This window comes from Fukomys damarensis, unplaced genomic scaffold (genome assembly GCF_012274545.1).
Source record: "Fukomys damarensis isolate Sample0158 unplaced genomic scaffold, DMR_v1.0_HiC HiC_scaffold_5, whole genome shotgun sequence".
Classification (NCBI taxonomy): Eukaryota; Metazoa; Chordata; class Mammalia; order Rodentia; family Bathyergidae; genus Fukomys; species Fukomys damarensis.
In genome coordinates this window covers 837215-853716 of record NW_022900917.1, presented here as the reverse complement: position 1 = coordinate 853716, position 16502 = coordinate 837215, and the positions used below count along the sequence as shown (strand labels likewise).

The window sequence follows — 16502 nt, the reverse complement described above, 5'->3', positions numbered from 1 at the left end:
TTTACATTTTCTCATATTTTTTCCTTTTCCCTTATTTCCCTTTCCCCATCTGCCTTCCTTCTGAACAGTGGACAGGAATCAGCTGGATCCTTCTCCTGCTTCAAGTCCTGGCACTTGGCCTGAGATCCAGCATAACTTTCATGGCCCTTCCTGACATCCATCCACTCCCAGGTCATCCTGGCTGAGCTGCAGCACTTCTCTGCTGTACTTCGATTGCCCCAACCTTGTTTGTACCTCAGCATCTGGCTCTTTCCAGGGTCTGGGCTGTTCTGCCCCAGGTTTTCAGACTCTGTCAGAGGACACCTCCCTGGAGACGCCACCTTGACAACAGGGATGCCTTCGTCAGGTCCCACACTTTACTGTCTCCAATGAAGAGGCGCTCATGGTGCCCAACACCAGTCTAAAAGTCATCTCTCCACCCAACTGAGTCGGCCAGAGACTGAGACTGGGTGCTGAAATCATCGTCTGTGCCATTCCATGTGGACTTCATCTTCATAGGCCAAGACAGAAAAGGGAGAGAAACTCTAACAAAGAAATACACCAAGACAAGGAGAGGCACAGTTGAGGAATTAAGACTCCAGATGCAGAGTGAAGAAGCCAATAAGACTATTCAAGTAATCATTGTTAAGATAGTATTTGTTTGCCTGTGTTTACAATGAGTGCACAGCACTAATGCATGTGACTGAGGAGAGAACATCATGACACATACTACTATGCAGGGAGTTCTCTGATCAGACAGTGGGGCCGGGCTGCCAGAGGCCGTGTGACTCGTGACAGTGAAGAAGTTAGGAGAGGCCTGGCTTGGGCGGGAAAATAGTGCTTCTTCATTATTTTAATATTTCACTCTAGGTTTTGGCCTGAAATAAGCATAACATCCTGAAATAAGAATAAGTCAGTAAGAGATCAAACCAAAAGTAGAGAAAAATATTAAGAATGGCAACAGGAAAACCGACGCCATGCCATGCTTGGAGTAGCCAGCGGGGTGTCTTCTGAGTGTCTTCTCTGGACTCCCACAGAGGGCTGGGGTGTGGCTGAGCCAGCGCTGCCGGCTGGGGCGGTGTGTTCACCAATCAACTCTCTTCTACTCTGGGGCCGCACTCCAGTCTGCAGGGCAGACCCAGGCTGCCGGGTCTTCTCCACAGGTGGAGCTCACCAACTTACTCTTTAAATGGATGGAAAGTCAAAAAGGATAATGCATCGCAACACATGAAAACCATGAAATTCACATTTCAAGTCCCACGGCCATTTGTCAACCTGCTGCGGTGGCTGCATCATGCTCAAGAGCAGAGTTCAGCTGGGGGCGTGGCCAGGAGCTCCTCAAAGCCCTGAGGAGGCAGTGGCTGACCTTCCTTCTGCAGCACAGACACAGAGAAAAAGGCATTGACCGAGTCACAGCTGAAGTAGCAAGAAAAAAGGCAGCGTGGAGGGGAATCAAGACCAAGTGGAGCGAGTGCAGGAAAACAGCCACCACTTGGCGAGGGCGTAAGCCCAAGGAGGCGGTTGTGAGGCCGCCAGCGAGCGTGTAGAATGAGCCTTCCTCGGCTTACTGGGGACACACACGGAGCGGTTACCACGATGCGTCGCGACAGGTTCCCGCGGGGCTTGCAAAGGGGTGTGCTGCCCTCCAGAGAAAGGCGTGAAACCCAGGACCCAAGAAACACGGAGTCTCCTCCTGGGACGGACACTCGTGCCAAGGATTTTAGAGGATGCTGGAGGCAAGGGGAGTAATTTTAAATTAAAGCAAACAAAAAATAGCCAGTGGTAGTGTGGACGCAGCTCAAAGACAGGGAACTTGCCTCGCGGGGACAGGCTCTGCATTCAATCTATACTACAAATATAAAGCTATTTTACTGAGTATAATTAAAAATTTGGATGCAATTTCATATGAAAATTTAATCACAATAAAGATGCTTCAGGTTATAATCCAGTTATAAATTAGCTTTTCTGTGCCATTAAGGGTACACGCATGAGAGTGTTTGACAATTACTGTGTGGCAGGCTCCAGAGACACTATGGGCGAAGGCAGTGGGCACCCCTGGGCCCTGAATGGCCTGGCGACCTATTGTTTCCTTGGCTCATTGCCCACCTGCAGTCAATTCCTGATTGGTGCTAAATTCCCTATTTGAGATGCCTAGCCTGGTTTATCTCCTTGAGTGAATCCCCATTGACACAGCAGTGAACTAGTTTTGGGTGTATCTGTATATGTTCATAGAACAAGGCGGCCCAGAAATCAAGCAGATGTAAATAAACTTCCATGAGAGAAAAGTTTTAGTGAACAATGTCCAGGCATCAATCAAGACTGAAGCCTGCTGATGTTCTCATGAATTTACCCCATGATGACAAGGGGAAATCGGTATTGGGGAAGAATAGAAATACGCAGTGGAGAGATAAAGCCACGTAGCACCTGTGCGCTACTTAACGCATACCACGCTGCAGCCAGCGCTTTCCACGTCTACCGTTCAGGCCTCAGTCACCCACAGTCTGCCCGTGGGGTTGGCTCAAAAGCCTCCGCAGCATCAGAAGGTGCTCTAGTCTCTGCGACCAGCTTGTCCTCGCTTTTCTAGCAGCCCTCTCAAGCTCCCATGGCCTAGCCCAGTACAAGTGATACCCGAGGAGTTGTTACAATGGATCGTTTAGGGAACAAGGACAGTGCTCATGCGCAGTATGAATGCACTTTTTCCGAGCGTTTTCAATCCACGGTTGGCTGAATAATGCAGAACCCACGGGTAGGGAGGACTGACTGGACCTGTTTTAATTTACTCCTGCAACAAAGCCCTATAAACAGGTAATAGTAGGATCTCCCTTTTGTAGACAAGGAAACAAACCTGGAGAGATGAAGCTATCTACCCCAGGCCACTCTGAGGCTAGACTGCAACTCGGGCCACCTGGCTCTCAGATCTTCACTGTGAACCACTGTAATTTACAGCTCAACTCATTAGTGTCCTGGAAACAAATATATACACCAATAGAAGTTTTTAAAGATTTCTTTTGTCTTTTTAAGGACCATTATTTAGGCTAGAGTTATTGAAGTATTATGTATTTTCACACAGTGTATATTTATCTAAAGTTTTAAAAAATCCACAAATAATTTTGAAAGTTTTTAATGCACAAAAAGAGCATCTCAGAAACAGAACAGGCACTGACTTACTAACAGTGAAGCTCTATACAAAGGAGACCCGTCCCCTGTGGTAAGCAGACATGAAAGGAGATGAGCACTTTAGGACTGAAGGCAAACCCTATCAACATCCATACACGGCTTCTAATCTCACAGCGATGTTTCCACGATGATGCACAGGACATGTACACATACTGGTAAGATGCCTTTGACTCAGACATTAAACAAAAATACTGAAGAGGTAGTTTTGCCAATGCAAGGTGAGGGGAAAAGCCTGATGTCATTTTCATTGTTTCCTCAAAAATCTACAACCAGCCTGGGGGATTTTTAGTTCAGTGGCACCTAGTCTGCCTCAAAAGCACAAGGTCCTGAGTTAGATACCCGGTACAAAAGAAAAATAGGACCACTTTGTTGGCGGCTTTGGTGTTGTTCTGATCTTCCTCTGAATCAGCCAAGAAGGTCCTGTTTTCAGAAGCCAGTTCACAGCCCTTAAGAATAGGTTCCCAAGTGGACGATGGCAGTTTTGAAACAATTGCTCTATGAATCAGCTGGCAAGTTTCCATCATGCCTCTCTGTTTTTAAATATGAGATAAATTCTGGTCAATGGAGATCTGTCAGGATCTAACCAGCAGTGGTAGGAATTCATCTTGTTTTCTCCTCGATTCTATGCATAGTTCCCTGACCCTAAGTCTACAGACATCCAGTAAGATTGACAGCTAAAAGCTGGAAATTCCTTTAAATTTAAAAAAAGAAAAAAAAAAGCACAGTCAGAAACATATTGCATGTGACTGCATTGAATTTCTCACGTTTTCGGTTATAGTTTGTGAAATCTTCACCTCTGAGACTCCAAGGGAGGTCTGGCTTCCGGCGTCTCACACACATGCTGCTTCTGAACACGGGACAGCACAGGGCAGGGATGGTCTCTCGACAGTGGGACCTGACACAGTCCTCTTACTGCAGACAGGAGCTCTCCTGGCCTCACCATGAGAAATAAGGCCACCCCCACAAAAGAAGTTTCAAGAAGCAACAAAAACATCTGTCAATCTGTAAAACTAAGAACAGTCATCTGCTAGACAACGGTTAGGAACCACTAGGAACAAAGTGACCCGACTCAAGCAGGACTTGTTACATATGAGAAAGCATAAATACACAGGAAGTGAGCTTTCCGAGTGGCCGTGGAGTATGTACAGACAGCGCAGCATGGAGAGGAGCTGGGCTCTTCGGCCTGTCCCCAGTGCACAGCAGCTTCACCGTGCGGCAGTGTGAAAGTCAGCAAGCCAAGAACACTCGAAGCAGGTCCCACGCATGTCTTCTTGCAGACGCACACACTGAGAAACGAAGGCCCCGGGTGAACACCACTCTGCCCACATCACAGCCCCGTACCGGGCTCGAGTGCGTGTCCGGGCGGCTGCAGCCACACACTGTGCCGGTCCCCAGAGCCAGGAGGGGCACCTGGACTCACACTAAGGGGGTCCCACCTGGATAAGGACGCAGTCACACGCTCCAGCCTGCCCGGCTCCAGATTCAGTCAAAGCATAAATCCCGAGGCCACACTGAGCTGCTGCTTTCACGGTGCCCCTGGGAACAAGGCCGACAGGGCCGCAAGGCTGCGCACCGCGTGCAGGAGTGGAGAGTAGCTTGGTGCACTTCTTCAAAAATGAAAACAAACCCAGCCACCGTCCAGCTGGCTTATTGGTTTGCCCTGTCCGTGGCTAGAAAGGCGCTGTGCTGCTCCTGTGCCCTGTCAAGGAGCCTCCTCTTCTTCTTCTTGTTCTTCCTCTCCTTTGCCTTTGGCGTTCTCTTCCCTGAAACAGGGGAAAGAGCAAAATATGGAGAGATGTCAGCAAAGGCGCCTTCTCCAGGCCCGAAAACATAGAACACTGAGAGTTTCCACAGAGCCCATCTGGAAAACATCACCTGGAAAAAAGCAGCCTCGGAGAGAAAATTGTTCACATTAATTTTGACAGAATAATAATAATTTCCTAAATTGGATATGCTGTCCGAAGCAGAGACTGATCTTCCTGTTACAGGGAACTGGCACATTTAAAAACCTCCCAGCGGCCAGAGCAGTCTTTCAAATCTCATCCTGCCACAAAAATCCCATTTATCCCTCCCACTTTAACAATGCTACCCCTTTTCTAGACAGCTTTACATCTTTCCACAGCTCCACATGGCCATGGGTCAAAAGAAAATAAGCATCTATCTACAGTAAATATACCAGAAGTTTCAACTCCCCAATCCCTGCCTGAAGACAGGGCGGGTTCCTTGCTTTTAACATTTCTCCCCGCTTGTTCTCCAAACACCAGTGTGTGAAATGGTATCTCTGCAGTGCTTTTGTGACTTTATAAAAATTCATTCAGACAGCATTCATTATGTGCCTCATGTTATTAAATAATGGAGAGCAAGAATGCTTGTACTAAAAAACATCACACTTAAATTACTCTACTTCTCTTCTTTGCCTTGGCCACTAGGAAGCCCGGACCACAAGCTAAATAGCTGAGGTTTTCCCCCATCATTTTTGGATGCAGTTTTTCTGTTGCTGTTGCTGCTTTTTTTTGCTTTGCCAGTCTTGCGGTCATGGTTTATAGTCAATATTTCTTCCCAAGCATGTACAGGAGATGGGGAGAAACAGACTTCGGAATACAAGGCGTGTGTTTTGGTTCCTTGCCCTCTTCCATTTCTAAACACATAGGAACCATGCAATTTGTAAAAGAGAAAGGGCCTTACGGTCTCTGGCAATTCACAGAAAGTACATTGCCACCATGCACCAAGAGCAGGAGCTTCCTCAAACAGGAGCAAAAGCAGAAGCCCACCTTAGGTTCTCCTGCCTCTCCTACCCTTCCAGTCTCACTAAGCAGTCCCCAGAGCTTAGACCCCACAGCAATCAGCACCAGAGACAGAACATTCGGTTCTAACCCTGGCTCCTCAACCTTCTCCCTGGACCAACCTTGAGCTCTGAGACCTCGTTACCACCCAGCAACGGAGAAAAGCCGGTGGAAAAACCAGAGCAGCCAAGATGAAGCGGCCCATGTCTAGGAAGCTGGGGTCACCCGAGGTTCAGTGAGGCCTGGAGATGAGTCCAGGGAAGCCTCCTTGTTTCTCTCTGGTCAGGAGGGTTCTCGGGCTCAAGACCCTAGCATGGTGTGGCTCAGGGCTGCCTGCCTGTCAACCAACGGCTGCTGAGCAGAAATTATGATCACAAGAAACAAGAATAACATATTTTATGTAGGACACTACCTTAAAATAGCGGGAACATGATCATCCCTTCATATGAAGCTCTAAAAGTCCTTGAAGTTAACTTCTGGTTCTAATTAAATCCTGGCATTAAGGTTATAATGGCATTGTGCCATCTTCAAACACAGTTAATCCTGCCCAAAGAATCCCCAGTCCAAGCCCTCATTAATCAAAGCAGCTGTAAAGTTACCACTGTTTGGTAACATTGTCCCCAAGGAGGAAAAACACACCTAAGGAGGACAAAGATACTTCATATAAAATAGTGTATTTTAAAGGAGGCTTCAATTATGAAGTTCCATAGTGAAGTTTTCCTAGTACCTTACGTTCTCTAAATAAACAACAAAATATCAATTAAAAAATCATTATTGACCACATTTTAAAAAATTATTTGGCCAAAAAATGTATTTGGTTTATGCTTCATTTAAGCCTAGAGTTTCTCGTAAAGGAAATGTGAAATTAAGTGAATGGAAAATAAAGCTAACTTTCTTATATTCTTAAATGTGTCCTGAAAAAATAAAGATGTAATAAATATATTACATCTTGAATGAACATTTCATGTTCATGATTTCAATTCCTCACGTAGCTTATTCAGTCAGGAAGTTAGATGTGTGCTACATTCACAAACAGCAAAGCTATGCAGAAGGACTAGAAACTCTCAATTGGGCAATTTTGTGTCTTTTACTCCATTTATTATCCTGATACGGCAAATGGTCTTTGGGTTTGCTGGCTGAAATAATATTGTGTAATGGAGATGTAACTCAATATTTGAATACAATTGGTATCTTGGCCAAAAATTCAGCAATGATTCTGAAAACTTATTCATATAAAATAATTTTTCAGATCATATCATTATTGTGTTGGCAATAAGTTATGTTCCAACTAACAGTGTTTTGGTGCCCTCACAATAACCCTAAAGCTTTTCCTCGTAGTCTGCAGTGGCATCACTCATAGTGTTTGGGCAGTTGGTTTAGTTTCTGGCCTGCTGCGATTCTCATGCAGGATACATTGTGAATACCAAAGAACTAAGGTGGTTAGCAGGGTATGATAACAGACAGGTCCAAGTCAACTGAAAATATTTGTGGTTGATTGTAGGTTGTTCTGATTCTAAGCTCAACTAAAAGTTATAAAAGAATAATAAACATAAGGTATAGAAAGGGTTTTTCACCTTCATTTCTTCAGAACTTAGACCTTCAAATGTAAATTAACTCAGGATCAGTGCTGTGACCGTGTCCTTATCCATAGGTTTGAGTTTTGTGTTTTTGGTACCAGGGATCAAACTCAGGGAGAGGCAGGCAGTGGAACCACTGAGCTAAATCCCCGGCCCTGTCTGTAAGTTTGAAAGCAAGCTCTATTACAGGACAAGTGTGCTATGCCTGCTCCCACTTAGATCCTTTACATCAGAGAGAGGAGAAGAAACTCCCAGGATGACTTCGTACACGCCCACTGTAAGGAGGACTTCTGAAGAGAGGGGTGGCACTATCACTGGCAGAGCTCAGCTCCTTGACTGACCACCCTTACTCTAGTCCATGAGCGAAAACTTAGCACAATTTCTGCTCATGACCAAAAGGAAAGGTCTGAGCTCTGTGAGAAGACTGTGAGCATACAGCACTTCCAAATCTGATGGCAGATTCTTCACACCTTTGTCCTGAGTTCTCTGAGCCTGAGTCACCTAGGAGATCTCTACAGGATGAATCTCTGCAAAAATCAAACAGATCTACAGAGTGGATTTATTTTTTTCATAACTGGGTATTGAACCCAAGACCTTTGGGCCTTTGCAATGAGCTATATCCCCAGTTTTTAAAAAGAAAAGAATTTTTTGAGTCGAGGCCTTGCTAAGTTTTCCAGACTGGGTTCAAATTTGCAACACTCATGCCTCAGTCTACCACGATGCTAGGGTTACTTTTAAGCATTGTTATGTGGATGCAAAAACACTGGCATAGATATTGCTGTGTTTAAGGAAGGCAGAGCGATTTGATAAAGAAACCCTTCCCTAGGTTTAAAGAAACCTCCAACTCACCAGGCCAGCCCACTCTCAGAAGACCTCCCATTTCCACACCTATATAAAGGGCTGCAGTCCCTTCACACTAGGAAGCTGTGAGGTGCTGTGTCCCTAGGATGAAAGGATGACGCGTCACATATCACTGGCAAGACAGGGTTATCATCCGGGGACACAAATAGAAAGACACATCCAAGCCACAGTACAGCCAACACACAGACACACTGGAGGACAGGAAATCCTGGACACACCACCCATGACTGCCACTGGAGTTAGCGTGGGAGCTCACTCTGGCCCAGGGTACCGCACAGGCTCGCAAATGGCACGAAGCTGTGAAAATGCTCTACCGCCTGCCAGGTAAGGGTTTCACTGTATCCTAAGCTCCCAGCACCAAGGAAATTCTGTTTTCCTCTCCCAGGTCAAGGGAGGAAGCTTCCATCTCTGCAGCAGTGGCTCCTGTATGCCATCCATCCATTGGACACAGAATCCTGCCTGCTCTGAGAAAGACTTTGTAAAGTAAATAGGTGAAAGCAAACCGAAGGGCAAATTCAGCAGCTTTGATTGTAAGAAAAGACAAAAGCTTCTTTGTATGTGTGTTTACATCACACACACACACACACACAAACACATGCTGGGGAAAGTGAGCTACATCATGACAAATGCAAGCAGCTGATGACAGTAATCACTGAGGCCAAGGATTGGTTCTGGGCTAAGTTCTGCTAAGTCTATGACGCTCTGGGCTGCGCTGCTCTAGTGAAATTCACCAGGGAGATCTGGGGCTCCCTGCAGAGCTGCTGTTGTCCCTCAGAGCAGCTAACCTGAGACCTGCAAAGCTGATCCACCACCACGAGGGGGAATCCTGTGTCTCCGTCCGAGCACTTGCTGGAGGCAGTGCGCAGCCGACTTCCACAGCTCAGCCTGAGCTCCATGTAGGGAGTGGAGAGCACCTGGGCCAGTTCTGTTCCTCACATGGTCGCCTGGAGTCTGCCCATGAATGAGCGGCGATGAAATGTACCTACTCTCTGGGAACTTGCCATCTTAGAGCTCATAGGAAAGTAAAGAGAAAATGAAAATGCCCACAGCTGATGAGGAGGCAGCGAGCCAGGCACCGAGGCACGGAGAGAAGGCACAACTGACACAGCCTTTCTGCAGACAGCTGGCCATGTGTGCAAAAGCAATGAAAATATTCACAACTGTGACTCAGACCTAGGAATCTACCCTAGGAAAATTATCTAAGCTTCTAAGATTTATGTGTGGAGATGTTTACTACTTTCTGAAAAAACTGTATAATACCTAAACATCCTACTACAATTTTCCATGACCTCTTCTTAGGATTACTGGAGCACGGAAGTATGCTTTCAACTACAAATTGAACAATCTTATGCCTTAAGGCCACAGTGATTAAACCTATTATTTCCAAAAATATTCTATTGTATGTTCCTAAAATGTCCCAAAGCTTATCATACATAAATCTAAGAAAAAGCCTGTAATACAGAAGCACTTTCACTATGGTGGTAAGCAGACTCTAAGACATACAGCCCTAGAACGACTGACCTAAGCCCCCAGACTTAGGATCATTCACAATCCAGAAAGGACAAATGTTCTGGGCATGCTGGGGTCTGCCAGAGGAGGTCCTAAGCAGCCTACCATAAAAACCTGTTTAGTGTCCACAAGAGTTCAGAGTAACATACAGGTTTTAATTGATCATCACTGTGTATATTTATGGTGTGCAATGTGTCATTCTGACATATGCTTGTAGTGTGAAATGTCTTAATGAAACTCATCACACAGCTATCACCTCACATACTTACCTGCTTACACACTTACCTGTGGGAATATTTAAAATCTCTGCAATTTCCAGATATACAGATTGTTGTTTACATCGGCTTTGGGAGTCAGAAATGAAGGTGAGGTGAAAAGAGTAAAGAAATGAGCCACTTGCAGTTTCTTATTTATGGTACGCAGTTCATTGAGAACCTTTTTAGTAACATCCCTTTGGCTTTTTAGAAAGACACCATTTTCTGCTCAAAAATAGAAAAACATTTCATACCTAGCTAGCCCTTCCCTCAAGAACCAGCGACTTCTGCTCTCATGGTGGCTGTGTGCTCTGATCAGTGGTCCTGGAGGAAACTGCTCACTTAGCCATTTATTTTCACAAAAGAGACCTTTTTCGAAGCCCACACAGTCCAGAGGTAACATCCACATCGTTGCTTCTTCTGTGGCTCCTGGCAGATCATGGACAGCATCCACAATCAAAGTAATGAACAGAGCCTGATGCCTCCAAGCATCCAAATGTGAAAATTGCTCAGGACGTCAGAACTCCAGAGGCATCACCTTCGCAGACTCACACTCAGGTCCAGAAGGAATCTGGTCAGCCGGGGTGAACCGGAGGCTGCTGTTCCTGCTAGAATACTGTCCACATCTCCACAGGATAAGAACAGCACAAAGCGGCTCCTTCAGTTCCTGAGACCTGTCCACCCTTCTTGTAAAAGACTTTTAGTTTGGCAAGGTGCGTTTACCTATCTTACAGACAGGAGTCCTGTTTGGTCTACAATTTTGTTTGATGTAAAAGTGGAAAAAGAGTTAATCCTGAAGATGACCTCAAGCTTCATGAATTAATCACACTACTCCTAAGGTTTCCTGCACATGGTATTTCAGAAGTTCTTCATTTTATAGCTCTGAAAAAAATCCTTGTTCTTCCTGTATAACATGTGACTTTTAAAAGGGCAATGAGATTATTTCCAAGCTCCTACCAACTCACTTAAAGGAACAGGATTGAGAACAAAGTCCTGTGGATGAGATGTGTGTCCCTTGTGAAATCAGTTGCTCTGGTTGATTTAACTTAAGCTCTTAAGTATCTGATACTTCAAACAAACAAACAAAATGGCCCAAAGATGTGATTCTATGGAGTTACAGAGAGCTGAGAATAAGCAAAACAGAAGCAGTTTTTAAACTAGTTGTTTTCCTAAATATTTTAGGTCCTTGTAAAAGACAGTTTCTGGTAGTGGAAATATTCTCTATTTCAACTGGTGGGAAAATGATAGCACATTTCCTCCACAAGGGGGCAACAATTCACTTTTACTGTAAAGAGTTGGTTTAGAGGTGTGGTTTTTGTCTCAGGTTTTTGTTTCTGAGTTTTCGGGCGGGGCAGGGCGGAGATGTTTTTTGTTTCGTTTTGTTTTTTTGTAAAGGGAAGCTTTATGGCTCTAGTTTCTTAAATAATTTCTTTTAACCCTAAATAGGGCTTTTTTCTTTCTCTCCAAGGTAAGCCCTGCAGTAGACCAAACTGTAAGTGATGAGACCCAGTGCATCACAAGGAGAACATAATTGCAAGGTTGTTAAAAGGATGTCTAAGATACAGGCAGCTACTGAGAGGAAAAGATTAGAAGAGGAATCTGCTAACGAAACAGTGACTCAGAGAACAATCATTAAGCCCAAACCCAGCTGCCCTTTTCTCAGGGGGAAGTTATCAAACCACCCACAAAAGAACGGGCCCTTTGCAGGGGGAAAAACAGAGTCATGACACTAACAGTGAGCTTCGCTACACTGGTCCACAGTGCACAGGACAAGAGGTCACCACCGGCAGCCATCCGGGTAGAGTGACCACGACCATCATCTGTGGTGAACCGCGCCCATCTGACTCTGCAAGGTGCTTCAGGCACAGAGCAAGGGGAAGCCCAAAGTGCAGAGTGGTGGCCTAGGGCCAACAGTGACCAGTGGCAGAACAGGACTTGGAGCAGAGGTTTCTGCTCTCTTTCTTATATCTTTTACATCCTTAGGGGCCACTGGACAAGGATGTAATTACAGAGTTGCCTTTCAAGAAGGGCAAAGGAGCCCAGGAGGACAGTAATCCTTGCAGAGTTCTGTGAAGAAAGGCACTGGCCCCACTGCAAAGGCAAAATCCCTTTCTGAACCTTTTAGTCCCATGGAAGCAACAGCTTCTCTGTACCCTGGGCATCCTGTAAACTCACGCTGCATGGCTTCGCTGCCCAATCCCTTCCTTGCCTTTGGGGAGACGTAGGCTGCAGTGAGGTGCTGGCTACAGGCTCAGCCACTCACTCCAGTGCTCCACACAGACTTACTCAGCTGAGTACTGGAAAAGCACACGGACTCAAACCAGGTCAGAATATTGTGCAACTGCCTGCCCTAAACATACTCAAAATAAATAAAATTGCAGAAAATCACCAGGCTCATTTGGCACTCCTAAATCAAGTCAGAAAAAGCATCAGGTTTTGCAGAGAAAGTGATACAGCACTTTTCATTAGATCAGGTGCTCCAGGATTACAGAAAAGAATTTCAGTTTCCTCCAAAGCTGACTTCAGAACTGGCAGAATGCACCCTCTGAGATAACTCCATTAGAACAGAAGGGTTTCATACCTTCTTCTTGGTCTTAAATCAATAGCCATTAACTAAATGAAAATAATGGTCCAAGAAATGACATTTAAGATTATCATCATGTGGCAAGTATTTATTTGATTTGGATCCAACATACTTTCTCTAGAGCTTGAAAACACACATATAAGGAGAAAGCAAGTCAGTAACGGTTTCTGCAAAGCGGCTACAGAAAGGCAAGCATGAGCATTCTGTCTGGCAGAAGACGACAGATGAGGGACCTTAAACCCTGCCCTCCCCTTTCCCCGGCCCACGGATGCCTCTCTGTCACATTTCCCACTTCCTGTGTTGCAGGTTTGTCTGGCTGTGTATAACAGTAGATAGCTTGTGCGTAATTAAAAGTCATGACTATGTAATATCAGTAAGTCCCAGAGTCTGCAGAGCCAAGGCAGTCAGATTCACCTCAGCTGGGACTCACAGGGACCTGGACCGCATCTGACGCTGAGCATAGAGTCAGAGCCAAGCCAGTCTGTCTTGGGCACAAAGCCTGGGTCCGCCCTGCGTCTGTTCTGTTTGACCCAAGCAGTGACCAGGTACCGGACTCTTCCTGCCTGAGCACACAGTCCTGTCACCCTCCAACTTAGACCAGTTACAAGCCTGGCAGCCCAGGAGTCACTCCAAGTCCATCAAGGACAGGAACAGGTGCTGGGCAGCTGTCTGGGATTCCTGCACCCTGGATTCAAAGCACAGCATGCCCCTTACCAGGGGGTGATTTGGGACCAAATTCTCACATTTCCTAAGGCTTCATTTCCTCTCCTGATGCCTACTACTGCTTTGGTGTGAGAGCTATGAAAGAAGACATAGGGAGTTCCCAGTGCTACACTGGCACAAGTTAAGAGCTCAAAACCAAGTAGCTCCAAGGTGATTCACGTCAGCATCTGGGAGACTAGCACCTGGTCCATTCACTCCTCTCTGGATCCCTCTTGCCCAGGAAAGTCCTGTGATCTCAAAATCATTCCAAGGGCTGGTAAGCAAACAGACTAGTGAGTCAGTAGGGGCTGGGACTCAGGAGAACAGGGACCTCTGCCCTCCCACACTGTGTCAGTTGGTTCCTGGGGTCCGGATAGTGCCCAGGGTCCGGCCCACAGCCTGTACTTCTTATATCAATTCCGTCTGGGGTTGATACAAGCTTCCCGGGGTGAAGCACCCTGTCTGGAAGCCTCCGCTGGGTATGCACAGTGTGTCCATGGAGAATTTCAGGAAAGAAAACACAGGATGCTTTTTCCAGCTGGGCGTGAAGAGAAGCGCTGTTGCACCCGAGTGCAGGCAGTCCAGCCTCCGGGAGCTCTTCATGCAGGTCTCTCATCCAGTGCCAACTCCCAAGAGGGTGCAGGGCTTCGGCACCAGCTTCAGAGGGACGAGTGTGGGGCAGCTGAGCCAGAGTCCTGCTGTCAGGGACAGGAGAGGACGGAGGAGGCCAACTCGAGCGGCTCCTGCACTGCTGTGCTGAGAATCCCCTCTGCAGCCAGCAAGGCAGAGCTGGTCTGCGGGCCTCCTCTGGGATGGGCAGCAGCAAGCAGGAGCTGCAAGCAGCACCCAAGTGGCCCACCAGAGGGACGCTCGAGGCGGGCCTTCAGCACATGGACTTCTCCTCCTGCGCATGTGCTCCAGAAACTTGATTTGCTCCTCAAGACATCCCAGTTTACCCAGCACATAGGTTGTGTCTTGAAAAACAATCTAGCTGGTTTGTAAAAATTTTAACATTAGACAAAAATAAAAGCCACTGTAGCCATGATGAAGTGTGAAGCACCTTTCCAACTAAGACGCAGAGTTGGTGCCTCCCAAAATGGAAAAGACACAAAAGCACCACCCTGGCAATGTGACACCACTGATTCCAAGACGCAGCAGCAGTAAACAGAAAGGAGGAGTGACAGTGCCTGCTGCCGGGTCTCTCTCCAGTCAGAAAGGTGAGGGCTAGTTCCTCTCAAGTTAGAGGCTCAGCATCGCATGAAGGTCAGCTCTGAGCCGCTCGGTGCCAAGCACTGTGCACAGGTTAACTCAGTCCATTACTCCAGCACCCTATGAAAAATCACTGCCTTTATCCCCACTTCTGAGAGGAGAATGCTCAGGGTCAGAGAGCTCAAGACACCTGAGACATCGCAGGCTGAGGCCCAGCTGGGACTGCAACTCTGTCACAAGGCCTCCAGAGCCCTGACCCGCCATGCTGCCCTTCCTCCTCTCCTATTCTATAGTAAGAAGGATCTCATGAGGGCGGCGAGGAGAGCAATTCAGGCGACTCTTCCCTCAGTCACAAAGTCCAATGCGCCTCGTGAGCTGGCCATTTAGGTAAGGGCTGGGCCCTGGCACTCTCAAAATGGAGCCTGGGGCCATCACTGGTCTGCAGAAGACCAGGAGAATGAGCATATATTGTTCTTATAAGATGAGGAAAACACACAGTTGCCAAAATCAGCAGTCTCCAACTGCAAGCAAAGGCCAGACAGACAATTGCTGTGCTTACTCTGGGCCACTCCATCTACTGCCCAAGTGTCCGCGGTGCATTTCCGTTACAGGAAAACACTGGGCCAGGAGGAACTTCAAGCATGTTCTGCGCAACCCACAGTTATCAGATCCATCAGACTGCTGAGATTTCAAAATTCTGCAGCCTTGCTGGGCATCTTGAGCCCCAGCATCTTTGTCTGTGCACTGGATATTAATGTGGCAGAACCGGCTGGTTACTTTATAGAAACACCTGATGCTAATGAAATGGATTAGTTCCTCCTCAACTGAAAATACATCAAGCTTTAGGACGAGTAGTGAGACTGTTAAACATAGTACAAAATAAATTCAAAAGAATCTGTTATCCAAGTACACACAGGTGCACATATCTGAAACAAGTGTCCCAAGCACTGCTTAGTAGATATTTCTGTCACTCTGCTTTTACCAGCTTAATTCACCTCAAGTGTTGAAGGAAAGCACACAAAACCGAAAGTTTACAAATAACATAAAAACTGTAAGATTTAATGGAAATGACTTAAAATGAATCACCTCTGAATAAGAGGGGAGTCTGAAACTCCAAACTCACGATTCAGTAAAATATATTACCAGAAGCTTGACAAGAAACCCCACACCATGTAGCCAAGAGCCAGGTATGATGTGGATGCAAGGACCTGCACTGAGGCCCTAGCCCGTCCAGTTAAAAGTCCACTGGACTCACTACAGCCGGACAATAGCCCAGTGAAAAATGGGCGAAGGATGCAAACAGACAGCTCTCAGAAAAAGAGACATGAATGCCCAGACAATTTTTTAAAATGCTCAACATTTCTAATCATCAGGGGAATATAAATTAAAACCACAATGAGGTATCACCTCACACCTGTGAGAATGGCTATTATTACTGGTGTAGATGTGCAGAAATGGGAACCCTTATGCACTGTTAGAAGTGCAGAGTGGTACCCCCATTCTGGAAAACTGTGTGGAGGGCCTCAGAACACCGTAAGAAGAATTATCACGTGCTCCATCAATCCCACTCCTGGTACATACTGGAAGGAACGGTAATTGGTAGACTGAAGAAAGGCCATCTTCCCTCCCAGATGCATTTCAGTATAGTCCACAGTAGCCAAAATATGGAAGCAACCTGACGGAATACTATACAGGCTTCAAAAGGGAAATCCTATCATTCATAGCTGCATAGATGGAACTGGAGGACATTACATTAAGTGAAATAAAGGGCCAGGGATTTAGCTCAGTGTTTCTTCCACCTACCTCACAAACACAAGGTCCCGAGTTCAATTCCCAGGACCAAAAAAAAAAAAAAAAGTATAACTCT

At 46.3% G+C, this 16502-nt stretch overlaps 1 protein-coding gene across 2 annotated transcripts in view; it reads right to left on the bottom strand.

Annotated features, from left to right (window-relative positions):
* Positions 1-3117: 3117 nt before the first annotated feature.
* Positions 3118-16502, bottom strand: part of Rspo2 (R-spondin 2) — a 58675-nt gene continuing 45290 nt past the window's right edge. For both annotated transcript variants that reach the window (XM_033759739.1, XM_019206257.2), the window contains one exon: positions 3118-4919. In XM_033759739.1, the coding sequence (XP_033615630.1) occupies positions 4804-4919 (116 nt within the window). In that variant the 3' untranslated portion in view covers positions 3118-4803. The remainder of the gene's footprint in view (positions 4920-16502) is intronic.